Here is an 11830-nt window from a genome sequence, read left to right as displayed (position 1 = left end):
CAATTCGATCTTTCTTCTCTATTTACGAGTTGCATGTGTAGAAAGATGCAAATTCAACGTTCAACTTGAAATCTATCTTACGTAGGTCGTAACATACAGGGTGTGAATGTAGGAAATAAGGGGAAATCGTGATTTTAAGTGAAAGGAGGAAGCTTGACGTAAATCAGGCCGAAATCGTGATTTTTCGTGACGTAGACGATTTAAAATGTAAGAAATAAGGGGAAATCGTGATTTTGGAATGAAAAGAGGAAGCTTGACTTGAAGGATTCAGGTCGAAATCGTGATTTGCTGGACGTAGACAATTTAGAACGTAAGAAATAAGAGGAAATCGTGATTTTGGAATGAAAAAAGGAAGCTTGACTTGAAGGATTCAGGTAGAAATCGTGATTTTGAACAATCGAGAATGTAAGAAATAAATAAAAATCGTGATTTTTGAATAAAAAGTGGAAGAAGGCTTGACGTAAAGGATTGAGAATAATACGAAGTCGTAGATGGACGTTGTCAAGCGTGTCCTGGGCAAAATTTGAACGAGGACTGGTTGGTGATTCAGTGAATGAAAACAAGTAGAGAAAGAAAGGCTGACCACTGACGTAAAGGACCACGAGGGAAGACCAGAGAGGAGACAGTTAAATATTCTGGTATTTACCCATTCTCTTGAATGGTCTTCACAACCGTTTCTTCTCCCATCTCGACTCGGAATTCACAATTGAAGTGTGTAACTTAAATTAAATGAAAGTAGACAAATGAGAAGAATATTCTATGGAGAGATCTCTTTTCTAATTCTTCCTTGTTGCATCTTACAAAGAGTGTCGCAATGCTTTCAATCTTTATCTCCTGAAATACGATCCTAAAAAAATTTGAATACCAGAAAGATGACTAATTCGCATCGAGACGATAATTGAATATCAATTGAAAAATAAACAGAGACTGAAATAATCAAAAATTCTCGATTTTTAATATCAATCCTGGAATATGGCCCTTGAATCAACTTCGAATCCAAAAAAAAAAATAAATAGTCGAACGTTTACTTTGTAACTAAAGTTTACTTTGCGTACTCTTTCGTGCGATAATCGCTTGAAACGAGCGTTCATCTGGACGTTCGAGAGTGAACGAGACGGAATCAGCATGAACAGAGAGGAAAATACCTTGGCGAATGTACACGGATCGAGGAAAGACACTGGGCAACCTCGATAATTGCCAGCCTCCTTGCGTCAAGGATAACGTAAATTGCACCGTTACCGGCTGCCCTTACCCAGCCACGGAACGATGCTGGAAGATTGAAACGACGGAGAAGGAAATCGTGGTAAACGAATCTCGAACTTTAGACCATAGTTTCTCCACTTTTTTTCGCGGATTAATTGCCGCGACATTTCGGAGATATTCCTGCTTTCTCTTTTTAAACGTTTCCTGCAAACTTCTTACGATATTGATTGCCATTGTTCCTGCGAAGATTGCAAACTTTGAAGAATTAAGAGATTTTCTTACATAAACAGTACACATTTGTTTCCAAATCTCTTTTAATGTTCAAATTTATTCCTTTATACCGCATAATTTGGTTTGTTCAATTATTTTTTTCGGAATAGTAATTTTGAAAATTTCTCTCTTATGGTAATTTATCTTCTATTGGTTTACAATATTTTTTTTCAAAATTTCACTTATTTTTCAAATTTATTCCATTATATCATGTAATTGAATTTCATTATTTTCTCCGGAATAATAATTTTGAAAATTTTTGATAATGATCTCTGATGATAATTTATCTTCTATAAGTTTATTCATAAGGGAGGCATATTTGAAGAATTAATTGTGAATTTTATAAATTTATTCCATTATAATATCGCGTAATTTAATTTCTTTTATTTACTTTTATAGAAACGTAATTTTGAAAATTTCCCTCTTACGATAATTCGTCCTCTCTGCGTTTGTTTGACAAGAGAGGCATGTTTGAAGAATTAATGGCGAATTTTGTACACGCGAGTAAATTTATACGTTGCCCTAACGAGTGGAAATTTACAAGCGTCCTACGTCAGTAGTTAAGGGTCAAGATCTATGCAGGTGAAAGTAACCAGTGATCCAGCTGTATCTGACGGAAACTGGTTAACTTCGATTGAAATCAGCCGGCAGGAAAATCTCGAAAAAGTTTGGAGAATCATTTTGAAGCAACTTCAAATTCAATTTAATTCTACTAATTTCGACGTAAAATGGGACGAGATAGATATACGAATAGAAAATTTTTATTTTGTAAGGCAAACTCCATTTTGTAACCGACAGACAAAAGTTAACAATAAAAAAGAATTTTTTAGTCTAAGGATTTCGTTATTTATTCTTCCGTTGATTCAGCGCGCCGTCATTGTTCCCCGAACAATTAACCTAAAAAGAATAAATCACACTGAAACGTGCTCTTCGAACAGTTCACAGGATACGGAGACCGTCACAATACCTTCAACGCTATTAAATCGACCGTATTCTAACAAAAGCACTAAATCATACAAATCAACTCGAAAAATTTAAATATAGTGGTTACACAATTATCATCCGTTCCGTTTGTCAACGTCTCTTTTAATGGATTTTTTTTATTACTGTTTACGTCTTTGCGGAATTAATAAATTCGTCTGATTTATCCATCGTTTTTGTTCTTTTATTTGTACACTTTGTCATTGTTTGGGATTATTAATGGTTTCTCCTGTAAGTTTCGAAATCTGTGCATCGGTGTTTTACGCGAGAGTGACGCTCGACGTGAATGCCTCTGATCGAAATCTGAATGGTGCGCAGACTGGGGAATTCCATATGCGTTACGTATCGCGAATTGAAGCGTTTTCTAACCGGATGATAGTAGAGTGAGAACGGTCAAGGCTTCCCCGAGGAACTGGTCGAAGCGGTTTTCGTGATCTTAAACCTCGACAATAAACACATCTTTCTTTTTCTCGAGAGATTAGAAAACATTCGCGTTCCTCGGGTGACGGTGTGTAAAACGACAGGCGAACGGTTTAGCGTGACGGAAATACGGAGATGTTTTTACCACATCTGTACTTACAATTTTTTAGAGCGTATTGCAACGTATATTTTTCTTTGTTTTATGTAATTTCAGGATGTTTAGAGTAAGAAACAATCGAACAATCTGTATGCGAACATAGTTGAAGATTAAAGGAACAATGTGTAGTTGTAAAAATCAATAAATTAATCATGGTAAAGTAATTTTCTGTATTTTGAATATCCCATCGATTTGAGAAGGAAATACTATTGCCACCTAGCGGTAGGCCTGCTTCACTAGCTCCAAGATGTCTGCGAAAGAAAGATACACTTTGAAAGTGTCAAATGAATTTTGCTGATGATTTGGGAACACTATGCATGAATCTAGTTTGTTTTGAAATATTGAATAAGACAATTTTTAAGTAATTATTATTTAACGATAGAATTCATGTGATGGATTATCCCTTTCGATAATGAACGCAAATATCGCAGTCAATAAAAAATTCGCTGATTGAAAGAAACGAATTTAGTATGGAATTTATAAGAAGAATGAAATTAGACAAGGAAAGTAATAGGAATAGACAAAGGGAGAAACAATTAGTGAGCCAAACAAGGTAAGGAATACGAGAAAACAAGAAAAGCTACAGTAATGCGTGTTAGACAAGGAAAGGAACAGGGATAGACAAACATAGCAAACGTACCGTGTGTTAGACAAGGAAAAAAATAGGAGTAAACAAGGATAGTAATATCACCGTGTGTTAGACAAGGAAAACAATAGGGATAGACAAGGACAGAAAAAAGTGTAGGACGAGACTAACGCCATCTCGCGTTAGGAGACACGAACTACGACTTTTCAATAGGATAACAGCAGAATATAAACAGAGGTATTAGACAAAGAAAGAAAGAAACAGTGTGCGACAAGGACAGCGAGAGAACGTTTCCTATTGGCTGGCGGGCACCCAAGCTCGACCAATCACGGACTAAACCGAGTCCGTCGGGGAAAAATCATTAATAAATCATTAATTAAGATGATTATGTGAACTTTTAGAATTGAAGAATGTAGAGGGAACCTTCAGAAACTTTCACATATACTTTTTAGTTCTCTAGACCCTCTCAATAATTAGTTATTAATATTTTAGTACATGATGTCAGGAACGATTCTGCGTACCGTCATGTATCTTCCTGGTTTTTCAAGTTCTCTAGACCCTCTCAATAATTAGTTATTAATATTTTAGTACATGATGTCGGGAACGATACTGCGTACCGTCATGTATCTTCCTGGTTTTTCGATAATTTCATAGCTTTCTACTAAATTCCCATGCAACTAACTATATTCATCTGAAAGGCAACTCCTTTAGCTACATTCTTTTATAATTTTTATTAACATATTCCGTTTAGTTTAGGAGTTATTAAATATTCTTCAGGTAAGTATTACAGCCGTCGCTTTCAAGAGTAACACATTTTCGTTATTTCAATACAAATGCGTGATAAATTATGTACATTAAGACATGAAGAATGTAGAATGAACCTTTGTCTATATTCTACAATTAGTTTGGTAGCTCTAAGTCGTGCGGTTTAACTGATATTAGCAATTGTTTAGAACAGTTCACTATACGCGAATACGATGAACAGGAGACGCTCTCATATAATGTTTAATAATTTTTAAACTAAACGGAATATGTTAATAAAAATTACAAAAGAATGTAGCTAAAGGACCTGCCTTTCAAACGCATGTAGTTATTTGCATGGGAATTTAGTAGAAAGCTATGAAATTGTTGAAAAACCGGAAAGATATTTGACGGTATGCGGTATCGTTCCCAACATCACGTACTAAAATTATTAATAACTAATTATCGAAAGCGTCTAGAGAACTAAAAAGTATATGTGAAAGTTTCTGAAGGTTCCCTCTACATTCTTCAATTCTAAAAGTTCACATAATCATCTTAATTAATGATTTATTAATGATTTTTCCCCGACGGACTCGGTTTAGTCCGTGATTGGTCGAGCTTGGGTGCCCGCCAGCCAATAGGAAACGTTCTCTCGCTGTCCTTGTCGCACACTGTTTCTTTCTTTCTTTGTCTAATACCTCTGTTTATATTCTGTAATGCTATTGAAAAGTCGTAGTTCGTGTTTCCTAACGCGAGATGGCGTTAGTCTCGCCTGCCATTTTTTTTCTATCCTTGTCTACCCCTATTCCTTTCCTTGTCTAACACACGGTGCTATTGCTATCTTTGTCCATCCCTATACCTTTCCTTGTCTAACTTATTGTCAGAATATGATATAAATAAAACAGTTAGAGTGAACATATTATTTGTGTTGTTTTTTCTCAACTGTTGCAAAAGTGTTCACTCGAAAAATTACTTGTATAGGAGATATCCTGAGAATGTTAATCATTCTTTTACGCTTTTTCATCATGTAAATTATGAAATAACGAATTTTGACAAAGTGTTAAATTATAAAAATACAAAATATTCCTATTTAGGTCAAAATTTGACTACTTTCTAGAGTATCAATTTTTTGCGTAAATTTTCTGCGTGTTCATTAATTGTAAGCACAGACAATATACAAAATTCTATACAAGCAGTTTTTTAAAATTTCCCTCTCTAACGACATTATAATACCATCTAGTGGAAAACTTGTAGTAATTTTTAGATTTCGTGAATGCGTAATTCGTTCCTTACGAATTGCGTGTTTAAATAAGTGTGGTTATGTGTATACAGAGAAACACGTCGTTATAAGAATTGTTTTTCAACAGAAACAACAAACAAGAGAGAAGTGTGGAAAGAATTTAACAAATTACTGTTCGTAATTAGTTTTCTTTTTCCCAAAAAATGGATGACGAAGCAGAAACATACAAATTATGGCGAATAAGAAAAACAGTAATGCAATTGTGTCACGACCGAGGTTATTTGGTTACACAAGATGAATTGGATCAAACGTTGGAGCAATTTAAAGAACAATTCGGTGATAAACCAAGTGAAAAAAGACCGGCACGCAGTGATCTTATTGTTTTAGTAGCGCATAATGACGATCCAACAGATCAACTCTTTGTATTCTTCCCAGATGAACCAAAAATTGGCATCAAAACCATTAAAACCTATTGCCAGCGTATGCAAGAGGAAAAAATTCATAGGTAATTTGTTTTATTGAATAAATATTTGTTTTTGAATGGTGTGGGGCAGATTTTAAGTTTTTATTTTACTTCACCATAGGGCTATCATTGTTGTACAACAAGGAATGACACCATCAGCTAAACAATCATTGGTAGACATGGCACCAAAGTATATATTAGAACAATTTTTAGAATCTGAATTACTTATTAACATCACAGAACACGAATTAGTGCCTGAACACATTGTGCTTACACCAGATGAAAAAGAGGAATTACTTACCAGGTACAAATTAAAAGAAAATCAATTAATGCGTATACAAGTTGGTGATCCTGTAGCTCGTTATTTTGGATTAAAACGTGGACAAGTTGTAAAAATTATTAGGCCATCTGAAACAGCTGGGAGATACATTTCTTACAGACTTGTATGTTAAATAAGGAATTCCATATAAATGGTTATATTGTACATTATCCTAAGCATAAACTAGAATATATGATTTTTATAAGGATTATATAAGACAATGAGAAAATAAAAAATTTATTAAAACAGGCTTCAATTATTCAAAAGAAAATAGAGTCGTTTTTTGTATAGTTCTTTATTATACCATAGTTGTATTTCATAATTACATAATCAATAGTTAGGTTTTTAACTATACATCTGGCAGTTAATAATTATTTGCATTGCCTTTCCTTGCAATAGCACTCTTTCATTGTGATAAGTGAATTTTAATTGGTTTATTACTTATGAAAAAGGACTAAGGATGTAATTTTATACAGCATTATCAACAACTATAAATAAACTGAGGATCAGCAAAATGAACTTTGTTCAAACATATATTTTATTACATCTTATTATTATACATTTCTTGGTCCAGATGTATCATGGTATATTGTTGTCACAAGACACCTCAATTCCAAATTCATTTAAGTAATTGTACATATATAGTTTCAGAACATTATTTATAATAACTATATATGTACATTACTTTATTTGTTACTGTCTTAGAGACTTTATTTCAACATTTAATACAAACTATTTAAAAAACGAATATAAGCAACACATATGTAAATACCAATTGCAACAAAAAGCTACAACAATGAGGAGAGTAAACAGTGCACAAAAGGTTTTCATTACATTTTCCTTTTAAGTACAGAAGGCAAGTCAATCTATATGCTATGTATTTTTTTATAATCTAACCTACTGATTTTCAAAAATTTTTTACGAAGTTTAACCATACTATATTAGTATTTTTAATAACATTAACCATAAAGCTAGGATAAAATAGATAAACTTGCTCTCAAAACGTGTTCTAAAAATTTCAAATTTAAATAAATAATGGCTATTTTTTTTTAATTTAAACTTTGTTAGAAGCAAACACTAATCTATTTTATTAAAAATTTTCAATCTTATCAATACATACTTACTTTATCAGGAACTATGTAAAATATAATAAATAATTTTCAGTGTTACTAATAGTAAAGAAACTAGTTACATAGTTTTGATTTAATAATGAAACTATTCCTCACAAGAGTCATTATTGTATTATTACAATCTTTGTACTTAAAAAAAAAAACCCTGATAATACTTGCTTTCCTTTTTTTTTGTCTATTTTAAATACAATGCATGCATAAGCATATAAGATTACTTGTCTACATTGTATTTTCAAAGCAGTTACATGAGCTAAAATATTATCACTTTTGATACAAGTAAAGTTACAGTTGTAACAAAATAATTATGGTTGATGGGCATAAGTAAATAATGCATGCAAGTATAATTAATATAATATATTGTTATCAATAAAATGTAAACATAACGAATAATAATAATAATTACACAATAAGACTACATACTTTTATTGTTTACACGGAAATAAGAAAGCAAGATTGCCGAAATAATCAGATAAAAAGAAGTATTTAAAAAATATACACAAAATTCCGCTGTTTTAAAAGTAATATGTTTTAAGACAAAAACGTTATACATACCATTCGTTCAAAAGTCAAGTCTATTTCGCACGGCCGATTTTCTCTTTTATCGTATATATGTGTACATATATCGCTTTTTGGCATGTTATAGAAATGCATTATGGAACATAAATTGTCATTACGAAGACAATAAGTAAATATCGTGAAATCAAATTAATTGCTTATGTAAACTTTATACATTTATTCTAATTTTTTACGTCCCTTTCATTTACTAATATTTCTTAAATTACAAAGAATAAATCAGTCGTTGTGTTTGAGTCTCGACATGAATATGTATGTACCACGTTTGTGTAAAAAAACTTGTATTCCCATTCACTTTTTCCATCATAAAATCTCTAGAAAAAAGAATAGAATATTCCAAAAGAACTATGTTTCATAGCATAGTCGGCAATGGTAAAAATAAAGTTTTTCCAACCATTTGCATTGCGATTGGAAAAAATCAAAACGCGAAACAGCTTGCAGAAGCTGTTATTATTCCTTTGCTAATACTCGAGAAAGATTTATCTCAGAAGATGTCAGAATCATTATTCCACATACAATCTGAATAGTACAAGTCTATATATGATACACAGCAAGTATATCTGATGTAATGATATCAGACGTATCTTAATCGCTGGAAGAATATACTCTTCCCCAAATATTTGTAAAAATATTCACAACGTAGAGGCAGAATGGTGTGCATTTTATGCCAAAAGGCGACGTGTTTTAATGCTATATCTATATAAGTTCTTGTATCTTGCATATGGATAGCTTACTAGGCTCTTTATCACCAAGGTCCCCGTTCTTCGAACAACAAATTCGTATTGAAAAATACAATGTTTATGCCAGCCCGCTTATAAACCTGTCTTTCGACATAATACGCATTTTTGTTTTTATACGACCAATACTTCTCATTACTGATGTGTACGCTTAATGTTACATTTTCATACATATACTCCATCAATGGACTACCAAGATCTAGGAAACACCGTTTAAAGTTCCATTTGTCACGTGTAAATACTGTAAATTTACTTTCAGATCTATATTCTATCTGAATATTCGCGAAAATGAAATATGATATAATTAATTATGATGCCTACTGTACACATACAACGTCTAATAAGAACGTTGAATAATGTTATTATTAGTCTCAATGAAAAATTTCTCTTGCAAATTCAATAATAAAACAAACATGCTACCCTGTTATATGCTATATATCAAGGAACTCTACATTTGCTTATGTAAATTACTAAACATGGAGAATGTTTTTTCAATGAGACCAATGAAAAATATCAATGATAATATTGAATCCCGTTAAGCAACTCTACGTCTAGACCACCAATACATCCTGGTAGCCCATTCAATAGGTGGAGTTTGTAAAATGTTGTTGATTAGTTCTGCAGTAAGTCTGATCCTGTATGTGATAGTGGTGGGATAATGTGGCCGATGCCTTTGGCCTCTGTGTGCACAACATGAGGCCTGGAATAAATTATTATTTTATTCCAATCTATTGAAAGAAAAAAAAATTATTGAAAATACATTTGACATTTACCTAGGAGTGATATGGAGTGACATATGTAGATGGAAATAGGCCTCGTCTATTACCAATCTCTCCATGCCACCAATGCTGATCTGTGCGGTCAGTAACAGTAATTACATCACCTCTTTTGAATTCAAGTTCACCAGGTTCTTGAGGTTGGAAGTCATATAATGCTTGCACTAAACACTGAAATAAAGTGCAATTATATGTTATTAAATCAACAGTTCTGTATTACCTATACTTTGAACAATTGTTATATAAGAGATAATTACTTCTTCTGGAACCATGTCCCTTAGTTTAACATCTTGTGAGCGGGAAACAGATGCTGTACGATGATACTCTACTAATTCATTAAGACTGTTAAATTTAACTACCCAGAGGAAGAATTTACCCTGGGCATCTCTTAATACTTTAAAGTGCTGAACACCATCTGAACATCTATAATAAAAACATCATTAGAAACTTATTCAAATAGTTCATTTACATGTAAACAGATTTCATTTAAGAACTTTTTACTAACTTGACAGACAAAGAGAAATCACCAGGAGAACTTTCACTGATTCTAATAAGAAAGGCGCCTTCATGTTTGTTCATTAATAGTCTTTCTGCATCTGCTCTGGTTATCCTTCCATAATACCAGCTGAATAGAAGAAACAATGTATAAAGTACATATAAGTATATTTATACAAACAATGCATGATGTTTAACAAAAAAATTTGGAAAAACACCCACTCATGATTTTTCATTTCTATGTAATTACTTGGAATAAGTCCTTCTCTGTTATCTAATTCAGCTCTGTACCAATTCATATCATCCTCCATATTTATAATCTGCAAAAAGAATATTGCAGCTATGTATGATTTATTATAGTTATCATGTATATGAAGTACATTTCTTTCCAGAAAAACTTTAAATTTGACTAACAAGCTACTATCTTTGCCTCATATGCAAATAAACAAATATGAGTTTAAAAATTGAGTATTTGCAAGTTTACTAATAAATAAAACCATCCTTTTTTCATAAATCGTTTTCTTTTTACATTTATTTTTTATAACAACTAAACAACAATAGTTCTCAATTATAAATTTGAGATTGTAAATACATTTCTGTCGAATAAGAATTCAGTTTTTAACACGAATCATTAGATACAAGGAAAACGGAAGATTATTATTGTTATAACAGCGTCAAATTTTAATTTTTCTGTCTCGTATTTTGAAAGAAACATGTAGAAAAAAATAATCTTAAGTGTTGCGTACTAAGTTATTGTTATTAATAAGAAAGCTAAAGTAGTTCTAGAGTTAACAAGAAAAACAACAAAGCAACAGCAATCGTCAACTTATAGAACGCTGCGCATTGTCGCAAATATCCTTAAGCGACATGCGATATCCGCTCGCACGAAAGCAGTTCGGAAAGTTCGGGATCGGTAAGCTCTTCGATGAGAATCAACGATACGCAACCGCCTACTGACACTTTCATCATTTAAAAATAATCATCACATCATCGTAGATAAGATACGAACCTTCAGGACTTGGCTTCTACGAAAACTAAGCTCATCTTCAGCCGTCGCTGTAAAATCGTGCTTTGCTGTCGCCTCCATTCTTCTTCCTCGTCCCTCGGGTGCAAGAAGGAAAGAGAGGGAAAAAGAGAGGCAGTACTGTATCTAGTCCTCAAAGGCAGCACTAAAAATCAGCCGCCTTTGTTTGCTAGTGGACAAAATTCAAACGGATATCAGCCTTTGAATTTTTCTTGTACGAAGGAGCTCTTTCGTTAGCAATTTTATATTCTTCCGACGAAAGACACGCAGTGCTCACGATACAACGCGCACACACACCGACCACTTGTGCTTTTTTTCTGTTCGTGCGATTTTCTGAATCAGTCGTTCGTCAGGCACCGTTGATTAATGGCACGTTGAAGCGTACATATTAAGCGTAATTATAACGGTTCTCATCTATACTCGTGTGTCCTTTCAGTCACTTTTTCGTGGAACTGTCAAAACTGAAAATACGATCATGCACTCTCACGGATGTCCATCGCTCGTCTTATCAGACATTACACTCTCGACTCTCCCACTGATCCGCTCACTGTGTTTCGGTCCAACAATGCGCACTGGCCACTGCGCACCCTGACGTCTGAATTCTCCTGTCGAAAGAAAAATACAAATATGTCCTGCCGTATCGGACACCGATCGAATAGTTACGAGTCTGAGATTCGAGTTAAACGACCTGTCCACGCTCGTCGCGAGATTTTGT

At 33.2% G+C, this 11830-nt stretch overlaps 2 protein-coding genes across 2 annotated transcripts; one reads left to right on the top strand and one right to left on the bottom strand.

Moving 5' to 3' along the window:
* The first annotated feature begins 5670 nt into the window (after positions 1-5670).
* On the top strand, positions 5671-6552 carry LOC108578875 (DNA-directed RNA polymerases I, II, and III subunit RPABC1). Its single transcript, XM_017942286.1, has 2 exons — positions 5671-6103; positions 6183-6552. Exons 1-2 carry the CDS (start codon positions 5802-5804, stop codon positions 6511-6513), a joined length of 633 nt encoding a protein of 210 aa, XP_017797775.1. The 5' UTR covers positions 5671-5801; the 3' UTR covers positions 6514-6552.
* Positions 6553-9445: 2893 nt separating this feature from the next.
* LOC108578840 (protein enhancer of sevenless 2B) lies at positions 9446-11342 on the bottom strand. The gene is made up of 6 exons (XM_017942246.1): positions 11101-11342; positions 10314-10411; positions 10102-10221; positions 9854-10019; positions 9594-9767; positions 9446-9520 (listed from the first exon to the last, which is right to left on the bottom strand). Exons 1-5 carry the CDS (start codon positions 11176-11178, stop codon positions 9594-9596), a joined length of 636 nt encoding a protein of 211 aa, XP_017797735.1. The 5' UTR covers positions 11179-11342; the 3' UTR covers positions 9446-9520.
* Positions 11343-11830: the final 488 nt, after the last annotated feature.

This window comes from Habropoda laboriosa, unplaced genomic scaffold (genome assembly GCF_001263275.1).
Source record: "Habropoda laboriosa isolate 0110345459 unplaced genomic scaffold, ASM126327v1 scaffold62, whole genome shotgun sequence".
Lineage (NCBI taxonomy): Eukaryota > Metazoa > Arthropoda > Insecta > Hymenoptera > Apidae > Habropoda > Habropoda laboriosa.
This window is presented reverse-complemented; position numbering and strand designations above follow the sequence as displayed.